The sequence below is a fragment of the Babylonia areolata genome, chromosome 21 (assembly GCF_041734735.1).
Source record: "Babylonia areolata isolate BAREFJ2019XMU chromosome 21, ASM4173473v1, whole genome shotgun sequence".
NCBI classification, from domain to species: Eukaryota; Metazoa; Mollusca; class Gastropoda; order Neogastropoda; family Buccinidae; genus Babylonia; species Babylonia areolata.
The window spans coordinates 11,218,978-11,238,241 of record NC_134896.1 but is presented as its reverse complement, the minus strand read 5'-3'; the positions used below and the strand labels follow the sequence as shown (position 1 = coordinate 11,238,241).

General features: G+C 37.5%; 1 protein-coding gene across 10 annotated transcripts in view; it reads right to left on the bottom strand.

Annotated features, from left to right (window-relative positions):
- LOC143296432 (MAP/microtubule affinity-regulating kinase 3-like) overlaps nucleotides 1-16,209 on the bottom strand; it is a 62,664-nt gene extending 46,455 nt beyond the window's left edge. For all 10 annotated transcript variants that reach the window (XM_076608353.1, XM_076608359.1, XM_076608360.1 and 7 more), the window contains exons 1-8: nucleotides 15,724-16,209; nucleotides 15,407-15,577; nucleotides 7,670-7,723; nucleotides 6,164-6,212; nucleotides 5,107-5,172; nucleotides 2,167-2,237; nucleotides 806-862; nucleotides 284-419 (exon numbers count right to left, since the gene is read on the bottom strand). In XM_076608353.1, the coding sequence (XP_076464468.1) occupies nucleotides 284-419; nucleotides 806-862; nucleotides 2,167-2,237; nucleotides 5,107-5,172; nucleotides 6,164-6,212; nucleotides 7,670-7,723; nucleotides 15,407-15,577; nucleotides 15,724-15,786 (667 nt within the window). In that variant the 5' untranslated portion in view covers nucleotides 15,787-16,209. The remainder of the gene's footprint in view (nucleotides 1-283; nucleotides 420-805; nucleotides 863-2,166; nucleotides 2,238-5,106; nucleotides 5,173-6,163; nucleotides 6,213-7,669; nucleotides 7,724-15,406; nucleotides 15,578-15,723) is intronic.
- Between the last annotated feature and the right edge of the window lie 3,055 nt (nucleotides 16,210-19,264).

Below are 19,264 nucleotides of genomic sequence, written 5' to 3'. Positions count from 1 at the left end.
AGAAAGAAAAAAAAAATCTGTGAATGGACTATGGGGTTCTTGAAAGACATGTAGCAACAGTGCATGTTAGAAAAAAACAACAACAGTTCTTGTGTTCTGAAACATGTGAGATTTTATATATTTTTAAAATGCAGTCATATAACAGCTTGTGCATTTGTCTGAAATGATCAGATGCACGTGCGCACATATGCGTATATACATATACACTCACACCAGATTACAGTCTTACACATGCAAAATAGTCAAAACAACTAAGAACACAAAGCCTAACCCCAAACAATACCTTGAAACAGCTCGGGGGCTGCATAGGGAGGGCTGCCACAAAACGTGTCCAGTTTGTTGCCTGGCACAAACTCATTGCTAAAACCATAGTCTGCGATCTTGATGTTCATGTCTCCGTCAAGGAGCAAGTTTTCTGCCTGCAGAAAAAACAGGGACAAAACAGTAAGTGGTGACAAGAATAAAGAACAAGAACAAATAACAACAACCATTTCTTTTAATCAACAGACCTATCAAGTGATTATAAGTATCTAATTCCAGAAATGTCACATTACTCACAGAAAAACCTACATTTCTGCTGCCCTCTTGTGCAAGATAACATAGACTGCCAGGAAAGTGAAGGACATTAAATCTGCACCTCTGCAGCATGATTTTACTTTTTGGAGATGTGCGAATATCTTCACCTCAGCTGGTAGTGTGATAGTCTTAAAAAATAAAGTCTTCAACATATAAGAAATAAACAATATTCTTTTCAATGAAAAACCACTGAAAGTAAGCAAACAATGGTGTTAAAGACAGCACTCACCTTCAAGTCTCTATGTACAATGTGCTTTTGATGGCAGTACTGAACAGCAGACACGATCTGTGGCAACATGTAAAGAATACATTATCACCTGGAAAGTTCATGTGCTAAGGAAAAAAATCAATCATTAATATATGAACTACCCATTAACATCCTCTATGCATGGTATTTCATGAGCTTCATACGAAATACTAATCAAATTCACATGTTAAAAAAAAATCTTTAAAAAATTTTTGTTCCCTCACTCTACCAAACACAAGAAAGAATGAAGAGATCTCCTTGGGTGTGTGTGCCAGTAATTCTCACTTGCTATTAACTCCACCTCATTGTTCTTTCCAGCAGCTCACTCCTAGGAATTAAACTTCTATGTACTGGTATGCATAATTATAATCACAATCATAAACAAATATACCCACTCCTATCTCAGCGACTACCTTCACATCTACACCTCATCTTGCTCTTTACAATCACCTTCAGTTCCACTTTGGTTTCCACATTCCCAGACTCAAGCATTCCACAGTCAGCCACCTGTCTTTCTCCATCTCAGGACCTTCCATTTGAAACAAGCTCCCTCTGTTGTTCCATCAAATCCCTTCGCTTGGCTCTTTCGAGTCTGGTCTTGAAACCCACCTCTTCCCAAAATAGCTCTTCCTTCCCCTCCCTTCTGGTTTACAGTTTCTCTAGCTTTCTGTCCAGTTTTTTTCTTTCATCCCTCAAAATCAGTTATGCATGTGTATGAATGACTGGTGTGAAAGCACTATTTCTGCAGATTTCTTCTGTTGTTTTTTTAAACTGATGTCTGGCCAAATCAGCTGAAAGTCTTTTTGTTTGCATCACCATAATGGCTTTATTTACTGATAAATTTAAGGCATTTATCAAACATTACAATAACTACATCATAAAGAACAGCAACCACTGACAAGGTCATAACCATAATCCTAAATAAATTACAACATTTTAAAATCATTCCAATCTGCATTTCAATAACCATCAAGAACATAATCGCCACAATCACCTAAGATAAACTGCACTAGTTTTCAAATGTACCGACTCGCATAAAAAATAACATCTATCATTATCACTATAAAAAGCATCACCAAAAATCATTCATAAATATGTTCCTACGTACACTGAGTGATTGCAAAATGACAACAATAGTAACATCAATAACATTTTCATCATAACCCCAAATCAACTTATTAGTTTCCAAAAGGTCTAATTCAAAAAGCAACTGCATTAAAAAACAGTTTTATGCTCTTCCAACCTACATAGCAACACCCACAAAAATAGCCACCATCATCATGTTCACAAATATCACCACCACAATGCCAAATTCAAACCAATGATTTTCCACTTTAACTTACCTGTCTGAACTTTGCCCTGGCTTCCTTTTCTCTCATGCGACCATGTGCAACGAGGTAATCAAACACCTCACCTGTTCACAAGAATAGTAAGCAACATCTTATACTGCCCAATGAAGTAATTCTGTGCAGGATCGTCAACTAAAAGTGATCACATGTAACTGTATCTTATCTTATTGTAAGAAACGTAAACCTAAGTTTCATCCCTTCACAGACTGCTGGCATGTTCTGATGTTCAATCCTTTGATTGCGAGAAAGTGTTTCATGTTTCATTATATGGTGCTGTCATTGGTATTCAACTGATTGATAACACACACAAAAATGGGGCAATGATGTTTTTAGTTTCAACAACAACAAAAAACCACACACCACATATTTTAAAAAAGCACAATAAACACATGGAAACAATTCTTTTCATCATCATTAATATTATTATCTGCTGTTATCACTCTGCTGTTTTGCTGTTGTTGTTTTTTTTTTTTGTGTGTGTTTTTTTGTTGTTGTTTTTTTTTGGTAAGTTTCATTTTCAATTTTGCATTTATCATCATTATTCATTATTGTAACCTTTTTTTGTAAGTAATACTGTTTTTTAGACTGTGTTTAAAAATCCATTTGAATTACAGTTAACTAAATTTATAAACAATACTTTTTCAATCTCATTGGCAAATGAAAAATTAATCCATGCACAGCACAAGCCCTTTAAAAAAAACATGTTTAAGTATCATACTTTTGAACGCCAGCTAAGGAGCCACGATAGTGTAATGGGTAAGACAGTTTGTTCTCACCCGAACACGCGGCGTTCGAATCTGCCGTTAGGACTTTTTTTTTCTTTTTCTTTTAACCTGAAGCTTTATAATAACAAATACAGAACACATTTTAACGATTAGATTTAAAAAAAGAAAAAAAAAAAAAAGTGTATCACAAGTGAGTCTTGAAGGCCTTGCCTCTCTTGTTAATGATAGCTTTAGTATCTAATCTGTCGCTTCAACTCCCACTCACAGCAAACCTGTGTGACCATCAGTGCAAGTAAACAACAGAGCCAGACCTTCTGCCTTTCTATGGCCACTTACTAATGCCATGAATATGAAAACTTCACTCTTGTACTAGTAGTCATAGTGCCAACTTAAATACTCTGTTAGGTTAGTGGATTGTCTTCACTGGTAGAAAGGACAGGCAGAAAAATGGACTCTATCTACAAGTAGTACAGACAGATGGACTCTCTACAAGTAGAACAGACAGAAGGCTATAACTTATAAGTAGAATAGACAAATGGACTCTGTTCTTGACTTCTCAAGTAGAACTGAGAGATAGGCTTTCTTTATAAGTAGAATGGACAGACTGAAGCCAAGAACAGACGGACTCTCTTTACAAATAGAACAGACTGACTGACCCTTTACTAGTAGAACAGGCAGACAGACTCTCTTTACAAGTAGTACAGTGAGACTGAAACTAGGAATGTCAAATTTTTTTTGCAGCAGAAAACTTTACATGGATTCCAGCCTCCAAGAAAGAAAAACATGCCGCTCTAAAAGACACTAAAATAACTCACCCTGGAAATAAAATAAACTAATCTTCTACAGCTGTACTGCAGTCATTTTCAACACCTAATAACTCTTTTTTTTTCCAACCAGCTCAAACAAAGGAGTACACGGAAACACTGAGAATGGAAGCAGCATGGTTTGGGCAGAAAACAATTACAGCAAAAAACAGCTAATCAATAACAGGGGAAACTCAGCTGGAGTACCAACTGTAAGTAAAAAAAGAATATTAAAACCTTCTGTATATGAAACACTGCGAGTGACAGAAACTAACCATGAACAAATACTGAGTTACTGCTACAGACTTGCCACATGCATGCTTATTGATGGAATCTAATTCCAGAAACACAAAGTCCTCGATGAGCAAAAACTTGTCAGACACGACTGCATTATCATTGCTATACTGGGGTATCCGTCCGTCTTCACTCAGATAATGACCAGACACTCTGCAGGCTTTACAGCTCTGCACCTAATGTCCTGAGACAGATAAAAAAAACAACAACAAAAAAACAAAAAACAATAAAAAAAACAACAAAAAACCCACCCAAAAACCCCGATGAACTGACAATGCAGAATGGACAAGAAAACCATTTGCAGAGACCCAGGATTTGACACACAACTGACAAACCTGGAGGAATCTGACAAACAGTTCTTATGTGCAATGCTACAGTTAAGGGAGGGAAAGAAGAATAGGAGAAGACCCTATGTCCAACAAAGGTGCACTCTTACAACCAATTCTGGCCCCTAATCAACAGCTGAGCTCTTGTGAACTATTGGTACTGCTGCAGCATTTTCTCTTTGAAATCAATAGTTCTTTCAAACAAAAACATTCTGTCTGCGGTAGCCAGAAACAAAAAACAGCAGCTGAGCTCCACTAACTACTTGACTGTTACTTGCTGAACTTTTTCTCCCTCTCATACACAACAACGTACAAACACACTGCCAGACAGACACCAATACAGACACACAGTGCAATGCCAATGACTTAAAAATCATTTCCTCATCTTCTTACATTCATGAGCTGCAATTCTGACATTCCTTCATCTCACAGTCACAACAAGATTTTACATATGACCAATTAGATATTTCATTATGTTAAAGAACTCAAAATAGATCATCGTGAAAATGGGTTTACTTTCATTCCATCAACTATTTACTGACATCATGATATCTAAAATAGTTACAATCAATCATTATTCAGGTTCCAAGTGTTGGACTCTATTCAGGGTGAATAACATGTTTTGCTGATGGGCAAATTTGCAGCTACTTTCGTTTGTTTACTGTCTTTTGATGGAGGATTTACTGTACAAATCATCATTTTATCTTCTTCTTTTTTTTTTAAACAGATATTTGAGATAATAAAGTGTTCTTGCACCTTGTATCTTCTAACAACAGGTTCACTCACCTCCACTGGCATATTCCATCACCAGGTACAGTGTCTTTTCTGTCTCTATCACCTCAAAGATTTTCACTGCAACACACAAGGCCATCGAATCCAGTTCATAAAAGCTACTGATTAAGATTCATTATTTCATCCAAAATCATTCAATCAAACACCTCGCTACACACACACACACCCTTCCAAAATACAGAAGAAAGTAATACTAATAGTATTATGCCAGTGCTGCAAGTTACAATCTACACCTATACTATAAATTTCATACTAAAGAAAAAACAAAAAACCCCTGCAGAATAAAAGGTGCAGAGATAAACATTAATATTTATACTGATACCGTAACCTTGAATCTATAGATATCAATATTAGTACACACCTGTAATCGTCGAACTAATTGCTTTGAGATAATATTTGTGATTATCAACTGTTAACATCATGTCTACGGTCAATTATTTATTTCACTGTGCATGTATCACAATGATGCACAGCTATTACAATAACTGTACTTTTTTTCTTTTCTTTTTTTACTGAATTTTACTCCCATCAGTTTCATTTTACTGGCCATGAACTGTGATAAGTTTAGACCTCATGTAATCTTAGGCACTTGAACAGGACATTAGAAGTAGTTATTCAAAACAATCAGAAAAGATAAGCTTTGATTATTTCAGGCAAACAATCAGAAAGATAAACTTAAAGTTTTTCAAGAAAGAGACACACAGTGATACAAAGAAAGTGCCCATATGTGTAATTGCACACAGGAATCTTTCTGTGCAAAAGTGCGTGTGCATGTGTGTGTGTGTGTGTGTATGTGCATATTGTGTGTGTGTGTGTGTGCATATTGTGTGTGTGTGTGTGCGCGCGTGCGCGCTTGCATGTATATGTATGTGTGCACATGTGCGTGTACTTGTGTGTGTGTGTGCATGTGTATGTGAGTGTGTGTGTTTGTGTACACGTATGTGTGTAATCTGTGTGTGTGTGATCTTTTCAGAAACAAAATAATGAAGGACAAATTCATATAAAACATTGTTTCATTACAACAATTTTTTGGTATTTTTAGCCTGCTCACCGATATTGGGATGATCGAGCAATTTCATGATCCTGACTTCTCTGAAGAGCTGCAATATAACAAAACATAAATAAATGAAAATGTGCCTCCGTTTATTAAACATACATGATAAATCCATAATTAATACTTGGATCATTACACATAATCACTTTCTATACATATTCGCATTAAACACACACACACACACACACACACAACAACAACAAAAACACACCCCATCCAAAAAACCCTAACAACAACAAAAAACCCATGCCAATTAAAAAGAAAATTACACAAACACACTCAAATACGCACACTCAAAGTAAAACACACAAACATACACACCGACATCATCATCAGTCATCATCAAACAAATAGTGTAATGCATACACATACACAAAAATATTAAAAATGAATGACTAAAATGTAATTTAATAATTTTCAAGGATGTTGGAGGTTTGAGATCAATCAAGATGAGTCACACTTTTTTTTGTGGATAAAATAACACCCAACACTAAAAAAACAAAAGCAGACAAACAATATTGCAATAAAAAAAATAATAAAACCTCCAAAAAAACATGATGTTGGAAGTCTGTGATAAATCAATACCAGTTGCATTTTCTCAACATGTTTTCTTTTGCTTTATACAATACAATGCAAAATAATTCAACAATGATAAAAAAACACCAACAGTCATGTAATCATTAATGGAAACAATGAATAATGATGATTACCTGATAATGATTAAATAAACTGTAATTGTTGAACCAGCAAATGTATCACCAACTACAGAAATACCTGAGAGATTATCGATAAGCAATACCTAGAGCAGAAAATATGAAGAGAAATGAAGAGAAAAGAGGACAACTGATGTCAAGTTGAAAATAGACATTCAATATATTTACAGGCAATGTATACCCAGGGTTGAAAATAGATATATCTATGCAAGTTATGTCCAACTGAAAATAAGAATTCCATTTAAATAATCATGGGACTTAGAAGTTAGCAGGAGTCTGAAACATTCTTCTAGTGTAAGAAAACCTGACAAACATGATAAATGATCAAAAAGGAGATCTATGTCCATCAGTGAAGTGCAGTGATGGCCTAGAGGTAACGCGTCCACCTAGGAAGCAAGAGAATCTGAGCATGCTGGTTCGAATCATGGCTCAGCCGCCGATATTTTCTTTCTCTCCACCAGACCTTGAGTGGTGATCTGGACACTAGTCATTCGGATGAGATGATAAACCAAGGTCCCATGTGCAGCATTAACTTACACCAGGTAAAAGAACCCACAGCAACAAAAGGGTTGTTCCTGGCAAAATTCTGTAGAAAAATCCACTTTGATAAGAAAAACAAACAAAACTGCATGCAGGAAAAAATACAAAAAAATAAAAGGAAAAAAGGGTGGCACTCTCAGTGCAGCGATGCACTCTCTATGGGGAGAGCAGCCCGAATTTCACAATGAGAAATCTGTTGTGGTAAAATACTAAAAAGAAATACAAATATGAATTCAAATCAATCACCCACCTTCTGCAAACTGGAAGGGACGAGCTGAGTTTTGTCAATGATCTTGATGGCAACCTGCAATCAGGTTCAACAGTTATCATCAACCTTTGCTGTGCATGGCATTTGGGATGCAGCAGCATGTTTCATGTGTTGGGTCAGGAAATCTTTCGCGTAGACAGTCTATACAGTATCGACTGAGACAAAAAGAGATTGATCAATACTTTCCACACAGGGGTAATATCCCTTCCCCCTTCCTGGGTTGAAAATGACCTATGTATATTTGTGAATAAATGTGGGTCTTTTTCTCCCCAGAAACAAAGCTGGGGATAATACTTTTTGGGTTTTTATTTTCATTTTTATCTTCTTTTTTAATTTTTTTTTTTTTATATCTTTAAAAAGAAAAAAAAAATGAATAAACATTTTGGAATCGTTCCATCCACACACAGCTCACAAAGAACTAAAACCATCTGGGATTTTCAAGTATGCCCATGTTTGTGCATGCTTGTGTGTGTGTGTGACTGTGTGCATGTGTGTGTGTGTGTTCTTATGTGTTTTGTCTGAATGGCGTGTTTAAAAACAAAACAATTCTTATTATAAAATGTTTTGAGGTTTGAAAGCACTACAAATGCACTGTTATTAGTATCATTAATATTATTAATATCATTATTATTATTAAATAACTTAGAATTTTGATGGTCTCTGACCCCACAATGTATAGGTTTATCAATCAAGACATGTCAAGGAAAACAACAAAATCATTGAACAAAAACTGAAAGCAAACTGCAAAGCAGTCCACTTTTCCACTTGCCTTATCTAAAGACTATAAATATATAATAATTAATATATACACTTGCAAGCAAATTTACTGATCATATTCCTACAGGATTATATTTTGTTAATTCTATACAGTCCGTCACCCTGTACTGCTTTTTTGCTTGGCCTGTATTATTTGTTGTTGGCTTGTTGTTTTTGTTGTTGTTGCTGTTTATGTTTTTTTTAGTTCTTGTCGATACTTTCTCAGGAATAGAATACCATACTGTTGAATTGATTGCATCCTTATTGTCTTTTAGTTTTTGTCTGTTTATCTTTAAAAAAAATTTTTAATAGAACTTTTATTTCTATTTCAACATTCTAGTTTGATTTCTCTAAATTACTGTAATAATACCAGTAAAATAAAGTTTCCACTTCATTACACATGTTAAAAAATTCAAGTTGTTCACCATTCAATGACACTTCTCATTTAACACTATTCTGTTTTTTAAAAATCAATTTATCTATTTATTATTTTATGGTTGTGTCTCCATCAGTCCACCCTAGTATAGCATACCTGAAGTTTTATACAGTTGAAGGCTGTTGCTTCAATCAATATAATCCCAGTTTGTCTAACACAAAAATATTCACCAGTTTCTGGATCAATAAAAGACCTCTTAATTTATCACTTCCGCCTAGGCTCCACATCTAATTGCCATTATAGAACAGGGAGGAGAAAATCGAAACTTTGCCAATTAAACATGCAAATGCATGCATGCGCACACACATACACACATACAAACCTGCCAGTGCCAACACACACATGTATATGGTTCCCTGACATATTTCTTTTTTTTCTTTTCTTTTTTTTTTTTTTTTTTTTTTTTTACAATATATCTAAACCACCATGATTCATTTGAGCATGGGCTTGTAGCTGGTGTGAACACTGATATCTAAAGGCTGGTACTGAGGAGTTCGGTGCCATGGTACGACTAGCCACATAAATATATATATATATATATTTCTGGTAAAATCATTAACGACACAAAACTGATCAACAAAAAAAATATTCATAATGATAATCATATATAATCATATTCCATGATTTTGTGGAATAAAAGATTATTTATTATCCAGTAATGTAGAATGATTAAAAAAAAACTGCATTTTCTGTAAGCTTAACATGTCTGTGTATAAAATGTTCGTGGGATTTTCCCAGCTTGTCACTGTAAACAGCTGGTATCCAAATACCTGTCTCAAGTGTCTGCCTCTTTTTTCTTCTTAGCCAAACCTGATGAAAATATGAACTATAGATTCTATTCCACTCCCAGTGTCTATCTGATGCATAATACAAAATCAACTTTTGAAAGTTTACTTTTCTAATACACACACACACACACACGCATACACACACACACACCACCACCATTCAAAGCAGATCCTGTGCAAAAGCTAGAAGTCTAAAACCACCAGGTAAAAAAAAAGTACAGGACTCTCGTCCTGTGACTGGAACAAACAGTGCTCAGCAGACAGAAAGTGTACACAAGATCCAAAAGGATCTATGTGTAAAGGTAACACTAAGAGTAGGCATGCTGTTAATGTAAACAAAATGAGGGATGAAGTTGCCCATATGTTTGTATTAACATGCTGTTGGTTTTGGTTTTTGTTTTTTTGCTTGTTTTGTTTTGTTATGTTTTGTTTTGTGTTTCTGTTGTTTATTTTAAGCTGCTCAGAATATCCTTGGGGGAAAGAAAGGTAGGCACTTAGGTCTAGAGGCTATTCCCGTGATTCTCACGGGCTGTCAGGTCTATCTCACAGCTTTATAATCAATCTAAATTTCACATCCCCCTCCCCCTTTTTTTTTATTTTTTTTTTTATTAATTTTTTTATATAAATAGGTATGCATTTCATGCTGTTCAATGTTTCCCACTCAGTCCATTTTTTTCTTCCACAAGTGCTCTCATTCTCTCTCGTCTTAACTTGGTGCTCATGCAGACTTTAACCCACAAGGTGATATCTATTTTCAGTTAGAGAGAGAGAGAGAGAGAGAGAGAGAGAGAGAGAGAGAGAAGAAAAAAAAGAGAAAGACATAGAAAGTTTATAAATAAGACATTTTTTGGTTAACTGCTTTAATCCGTGTCTTGGTCACTTTCTCGCTTTCCTTTATTTTTAATCCCTCTTCTTTTTTCTTCCTTCTCCATTTTCACTCCTTTGAATTTTGAACTGAACTGACTGTGAATCTGAGGTCTATAGATAATAGGTCTGAACTCATCTAACTCACTTTGAGAATTGAAACCTTTTTTTAAAAAGTACTTTTCAGAATAAACAATGCAGAAGAAGATTTCTAAGTTCTTTTCTTGTGTCTGACAAGACTCAGAGTAAAGAAACGAATCTTTTCTTCCCATGAACTTACATGATTTTCTTTTTTATTCTTTTTTTTTTCCCTTAACATTACAAATCTGCAGGCAATTTCAAACCGCATCCCCACACTCTCTAACCCCTTAATTCCTTTCACAACAGGTCTGTAAGTGGATTGTGGAGTCTACTTTTGCTCATCCTCCCAATTGCTTTCACCCCTTCCTCCTCCCCACACCCCACCCCCACCCCAAAAACATCTGACCTTTTACAGTTTTTGCTCTATTGTGCCTGTCACTGTCTGTATGATTACATGCATTCCAACAACAATGCCTGCCATAAAATGTGACAGCTGTCAGTTGTGTCAATGAAATCTTGAGGAAAAATTGCACAGAAGGCATTGTTTATTGTTGCATAGTAATACACACCATTGTGTCCAACCCCCTAACACCCACCACAACCACTCCCTCACACAAATGTACACACACACACACACACACATACATGTATACACGCACACACATATGATACACACAGTACTGGGAAAGAAAACTAACTGTCCCTTATATCACGAACAAAGAGGGCAGTTTCAGTTTCAGTTTTTATCTAACCTAGGAACTAAGGAAGCATCAAAGTGTACAAGCTGGTACACAATCCATACACTGCACTATGTTAACCCATTCAACTCTGGGGAGTTTATAGCTTCAGCAGGCTTCCATACCATACTCATACTGATGCAGAAAAACATGAAAAATATACTGGTTTTTCTTCAAATTGCGTGTGAACTCATTCAGAAATACTATGGATTAAGTTCCCTATCTCTGCGGTATAGAATTGTGAAAACCATTTTCATGAGATGAATTTTGATGCCGACCAATGCCATGGCATAGGGTTCAATGAGTTAAATGAGCAGAGGCCTGACCTGTACATAAACTCAACTCACTGCTCAGGCTTTAGTTTAAGGGCCTACCAAACACTGTCCATCTGTAGCTGTCTGAAAGTAATAATTATATTCATAATACCCTTACTTCCATAGCACTAACAGTAGCAGCAAAGTAACATCAAACTTGGGTAAAAAATGATTACAAAAATCAAGCACACATGGCACAATAAATAGTACAATCATGACTTCCACTAGTTACAGTTACAAACACAACAAATGGAATGGATCAATGACAAAGCACACACACACACGCACTCGCACTCACAGACACATAATGACACATGCACACACACACACACACACACACATAGAGCACAGCACACCACATGCCAACATCTACACTGTACACATTGAATGATTGATGAAAGCAGATTTGTAGCACAGCTCTGTCATTTTAACTTTAAGGTCAGATCTGGATTGAGATTTTCTTTCACAACAATAACTGAAATTCTTACATTCATACGCTCATCAAATGATTTTGTGAAACTGAAGCAGTATCAGTCTATCACCCTGGACCCCCCAAAACAGGCAGCAGCTGAAAGTTATTTCCGCAGACTTAGCAACACACATCCATGCCCTTGTTTACAGTTTATAACAATTCAGCATTTTGCCAGACTCATGCCTACATCAGTGCATGCTTCCATGTCCCATGCTACTGCCAATGGTGGACATTTACATGTACACAACAACTATCAAGATACTGAGTTTTGACAGGCTGTAAATCAATGCAAAACACTGCAATGGACTACTGTAGTACTTAAAATAAGATTGCCCTGTTTTTTTGTGAACTAACTGAAGGGATAACTATCTTTTATCATCTGCTATTTTAAGCTGTTCAGTCTAGACAAGTTCAACAAAACTGATATATCTGACAATAAAATCCCATAGTTTCAATAAAGCTTCTACTAATCTACTGAGTTTGAATTACCATGCAATTTGATTTGGTGGTGTGATTTTTGTTTTGTTTTTCTGTTTGTTTTTTGTATAAATTGCATATATGTCAGTTGAGAATGAATCCATAACATACCAACATTTACAGACTGGGGTATATATGTATCTATTAATCTTTACAAATAACTGAAACACTTGGCAGTATGTTTTTTGACATACATAACATTTGACTGACTTTTTAAAAATCAGATTACTGGCCTTCACTGTGCTCACATTCCCACCCAACCTCCCTCTCTCAATTTATTTTTTGGCAATATCCACACTTTTCCCCCTCAAGGCTCAAGGTGAAATCAGTTGTGCTCACAATGCATGGACATTCACTCCAGTTACACAGAGGAGTGGAGGTGAAGAAACTTTTTTAAATTTCTGGGCATATTCAAAACTCAGCCACAGTCACATTTTCCAGACTTCTTACTCTTACAACCCCTTCTCCTCAACTGACATAATATAATGAATGAAAATTAAATTATTATCTCACTTTATATTGTGTATCTGCAGTACTGTGCATATCAGTGGGGAAAAAAACAGTGAACAAATAATATTTTCAAGGTAGCAGTGACTGCAAATGTAAACCTGTAGATTGCTCAGCATCTGCAAACTAACATTTGTTCAAAATGAAACAATGAGGCTATGACAGTATGACAGTAAATGATTAAAAAATAAAGAGGGGTTACTCTTCATATGCAACTACAAGGTACACAACTTCACATCAATGCTGCTTATGCCTCCGATTCAACTAGCAAACAGGAAAATAAGAGGTACACTGAAACAATCCCAGGCACTTCCTCAAAAAAGGAAGCTCCAGGCTTGTCCTTATACCAATCATTTGACATGTTTATATAGCAGCAATGACAGAAGAAATGTACAAACATGAATTAGCTTTTATTCAAGAGTGGCATAGCCTTTTAATTCTGAATATATATATATATATATATATATATATATATATATACTACACAAAATACACGGACAATACAGAACAAACACATGGTTGCCTCGGTGGTTTTCTGACCGAAATGAACAAACAATGAGGCTATGGCTATGAGAGTAAATGATTAACAATTGATTAAGAGTAATAACTCTCTTTGTATCTTGTGCATGAAGTTACCACTCTTTATTATTTGTTAACATTAGTTCACTTTCATTATCTTATCAAGCACTATCACTGATACTAGTGATACATTTATCAGTTTTTACATGGTTCTTCCAGCAGGCTGCCTTGTTACATGGATCATGAAATATGTAGCAAGATCAGTATGAACCCATGTAACATGAATACTGATCAGAGCTACTGTAGTGTAACCACCAAGTTATAATCAATACAGTGGTAGGTGTTGGTGCAAGTTTCACAACTCGGCTACTGACAGTACTTCAGATGGTATAATGGAGACTACTACTGTGCAATATATACTATATTGCTTATGGGGGAAAGTCCGTAACATTTAACAACTGGGTGGAATGTGGGCACAGCTGTTCGTGCCAAACTCCATGGAATAGCTCTATGCAGAGAAAGGCAAACGGAGGACCGATAATATGGACAGACATAGACATGATTGAGGTCTATCTTCAAGTTCAAAAGACTGGAAAACACAAGACAGACAGTAGCCTGTCATCTGTGTGTGTGTGTGGGGGGGGGGGGGGGCACAAGCTCTAAATAAAAATAGCGTCTGCTCTCTTTCTCAACTCTTTTTAAACAGCGATGTATGCAGTTGTTTTTTTTTGCTTTGTTTTTTTTAGCAAGCATTATTCTTATATTTTTCTTATTCTTGTCAATGTGACATAATTATATCTAATTTACTCAAATCACATATTAAACCACTGAACTGCTTGGAGTACAGCAAGGACATCCTCACAGAGATATATATACATCTTTGTTATCATACTGACATTCCAATACTAAGCCCATTTTACATTAGCTGTTCCATTTTTCTCTTCAGAGTTTTACCCAGTGCAGCAGACACCAATGTGTAATGTACTATATAGGTCTTTCAGTTTCACAATATAAACACTATTTCATATTGATTGGCCTAAAATGTCACAGCTGGGACTGGGTTGTTTCCCCCCCTCCCTTTTTTTACTTTACTCTTGGCTGCTGTAAAAATAACTCCAACTACACACTTCCCATACTCTAAATCTAATAAATTATTCCTCAATGTTCATCTGTATTGAGTCAATGTGCCTTGTGATTGCAATGATGAAAATCAGGAATAACAAATTCCCCAGTGACACAGTTCTATATTCTTTGTTGTAATGCACAGCTGCAGTCAACACAGACCCGGAGTTCAACTTATGAGTAGGATTTCAGGAATCCATTAATCATTCACACTACTGAGAATGGGAGTGGGGAAACCATGATGAATTCCTTGCAAAATCCACCAAGATATCAGTGACACCTAAAGATAGTGATAATGAAACTGCCTCACACTGGGCTGAACAATGACACAATACTTTCAACATGTCTGATACTGACAACATTGATAACCTCAGTCTGCAACAGTGCAAGCGATCACCTACCAAAGTAAAGTACCATTATTATGAATACATGTGTGTATTTCATATTCTGCTGTGTGGCAAGCAAGCACTAGTACAGATACACATACATTATCAAATCTTATTAATCTGGGCATCAGTCTTGTTCAAAGTAACAGACCTACCAGAGACCGGTTAATACTATTATTGTTAAAGTAAAAATAAAACATGAAAATTAAGGATTCATAATATCAACAAGGAACCAATCATTTGATTTACTCAATCATTACCTCTTTTCCTGTTGGCACATGTTTGGCGAGTTTGACTTTTGCGAAGTTTCCTTTGCCAATAGTCTTGATGAGCCGGTATTTTCCAATGTGTGGCTCGTCGGACCGATTTCTCGGGACCGAAGGGTGCAGTACAGTTGTGTTGACACTGTCATCTGTGGCCTGTGCTGTACGCTGGAACACACAATCACACACACACATTGACGCACACTGCTATACGCATTATCAAAGGAAGAAAAGTGTGCGCACACACACACACTAAAAAGCTAGTGAATATAGAGTGTAGATTACATATGTTCTCAACAAACAAAATAACTCACATGTCTATCCACTGGAACAGACTCGTGAACTGTCTGAAGAGGAACTCGGGCTGTGGCAGACATTTTGAATTTATAATCTCTCCGCGAAGGATGCAAACTACCTTGTATTCACAGGCACTACCATTAACACGTGTCCAAAACGATTGCGAACGGTGTGTCTATGATTAGCCATGCACATCCGAGATGCATCAAAGCATAAGTGACCAGTTATACTCCAGAATCCGCCGCAAACGCAGGTCGCTAAGGATCTCTTGATGCCAAACGCACTGTAGGAAGCTGAATGAATTAATTTATTGCACTCTCACTGTGTTCCTGATGACGGAATAATGATCACACAATCTAAAAGAAACCACTTGAACATGGATGATCATCCTTGGTCTCCTACTCCTCAAGCAACGGAGTCAATCTCATGTTTACGTCTTGGTTACTTCCGAAAATCCACTCATCAAAATGGCTGACTTTTTCAACCACGCCGGAGAGTGACAGCCCAGCGCACAGAGGTCAAGTGAACGACGGGCCACGATTGGCTCCCCTTGGAAAGTATGACATCATCGCGGTGAAAAACAGCTGAAAAGCAGTAGCAACAGTGCGTGTTCGTCTGTCAGACTTCTTTCGCTTACATTAAATCGTAAAGGACAGACCAGAACGGTTGCAGATGACTATGGATTTATTGAACGAAGGAATGTTTTACAGAGGAGCGTGTGGACTGCACACGAAGCTGATAAAAAAAAAATAAATTAAGCGGACAAAAACGAAAGGGCAGGTGCGCGCTTCCTGTGTGAAAGCAATCGAGCTCGGAAAACAGTCACGCCCACTTTTTGTCGGCAAACTTCACTGGCTGTCAACTAACGTTCGATATCTATGCGGCTTAATTTCACAGCTTAAAAAAATGTATATAACTATGATTATTATCGTTGTGACTGTTAAATATTTTTTTGGTATATGTGTGTGGTGGTGATTCTGATTGTTGTGACACACTCTCCATTGTTAATCATTTTCTTGTTGCCATCGTACGTCAGTCGTCGGATGCACTGAGGAATCAACGTGCTCATGGTGTCAGTAAGTCAGTCTGGCTTATAGCAGACTTGTTGAAACACACGTTTCTCACCGACATTATCAAACACAGATACTCCGTCTATCTGTCAACCTTAAACATGAATATTCTCTCTGTCCAGTCCGGCCGCCTCAGTCTCCGCAGTGTCTGTCTGCACACGGTCTGTATGTCCGTCCGTCCGTCTCTCGGTCTGTCTGTCTCCCTCCCTCCCTCTGTGATGTGTGTGTGTGCCTCTTTCGCGATTTTCTGTCAGCCGTTGCTGTACATGTTTGCGGCATGCACGCCGGCGCACATAGTGTGTGTAGTCAGTAGTCGCCGTTGTATAGTGTAGTGAGTTAACGAACACTGAAACCAGTAATAGCAACCGAGAATGAAAAACAATAATGACATAAAAAATAAAGACCAATGATGAAAAGCCGGGAAACTGAGGACAAGATCAGTCAAGGACGGAGAAACCGGGCTCATGAAACCGGCATGTTTGGTTTTGATCATCGAGCGTAACTAATTATAGTCAGGAGTCACTGGCTGGAACATCGCCAGCTGCAGCTGTTTGTTCATCTTGCCACTGAGTCAGGCGCTTTCACGGGCTGACACGAACAGTCCGCTATCTCGTTGCTGTTTTTTGTTTTTCGTTGTTGTTGTTCCTCTAGTAGCTATATACATGTACGAGTCGTGTGATTAGCTGCAGACGTGCATGCAGCTGGCAAGCTTCACTCTGTTCGCGATGTATTTCTCCTGGGACAGCCTGTCTCTGGACCCACTACCACTACAATTGACCCCCACCCCCCCTTATTCCCTCCCCCTACCCCCCCTCCCCCCAAAAAAAAAAGAAACAAAAAGCGTACAGAGTTACAGCTACGCAAGACTCACTCATTTATCACTCCATCGACTAATCACACGCCGCGTGTACCATTACTAATTGTGTCATCAACAAGACAACACATGCAGCTCTTCAAAATTCTATCTGTCTGGCAGTCTCTGCATGCCGGTCTGCTAGCGCCGTCGGTGTGTATTTGTCTAAAGGCTACGTCTGTCTCAGTCTGCCCCAATGTGTCTGGATGACATGTTCATCAGTCTGTCTCTGTCTGCCTCTGTAACACACACACACACACACACACACACGTTTAACACTGGTGTTTTTCGTGAAACGCCCCCTTCCCTCACACTCCGCTCTGTTAATTTGTTCTTTCTGTGTTTCCGTCTCGCGCAGTCAGTCCGTGGGTCTGTGTCATCCACCAACCTGGGTCCACCCGACAGAATCTTTTTATTTATTAAAAAAAAAGAAAAAAAAAAAAAAAAGATAAACGTGACGATCAAAGTCAAAATCAATGTTGCGTTCTTTGGATCAGCTCCTATGTCTTATGGACATCTGCCCGGGGGCAAGTTTATGATAATGATAATGATATCAATAATGATAATGATCGATTATTGTTATCACTACCATCATAAACAATGATCTAAAACATTGTCATACAGCACTGTATCTTTTGCATTAATAAATCAAAGTGCTTCCACACCGGCCGACCTTACTTCCACACTCATGCATAACTTGAACTCCGAAACCGAAAGGGATGAAAGAGAAATTTGATAAATACAAATACATGCAGACTGAAGGCTGGAAACACTATGGACGGAAAAGGGAGGGTTTGGAGGAGCTAGCTATTTTGGAAAGGGGTAGAACTTAAGGCCAGACTTGAAAGAGCTGAGTGCGGGGATTTGACTACCATCTTTTTTTTTTAATGTTTTTTTTTCAGTTTTTTTTTAAACCTTATTTTAGTCGCTTGTTTTCTTTCAGTTTACTTACTCCGAGAGGAAGGTGGCGGAATGGTTAAGACGCTGCTTATCTATACAGTACATGGTTGAGATGTCCATGAGGGCTTGGGTTCGATTCACGATCTCGTCTTTTCTCTTGAGTATGACTGGAAAATCAAAGCGGCTAAGCATGTGGTCACTTTGATTAGACGATAAACCGAGGTCCCGTGTGCAGCACGCATTTGACGCACTGAAAAAGAACCGGCCATGACAACAAAAGTATTGTCCTCTGGCAAAATTATGTAGAAGAAATCCACTCTGATAGGTACACAGATAAAAATGCATGCACCAATACCTGAAAAGCGCGTTGTGTTATGATGCTGTCGGGAATCTGCCTTGTAGATGAGGTGTAGCATAGGCAATATGGATTTGAGAGAACGCAGTGACGCCTTCTTGAGAAACTGCAGACTTAAACTACTCCCCCATAACTCATCTTACATTGCAGTGTGTCGATCTTGCAAAGATGCAGCAGTGACTTCAATTATTAACAACATCACAGGCTACCAAATCAAGTCAGCATCCAGCGTAAGCGTCGTCCCACTTAGATTTGCCCAAGTCACATGGCCGGAACAGATGATCCTTCAACATGGAACTCCCCATCCCAGTTTGATCGTTCACCACCGGACACGTAATTTAAAGAAACAAGCGGTCAAGATGGGAAAACCCAGTCTTGTT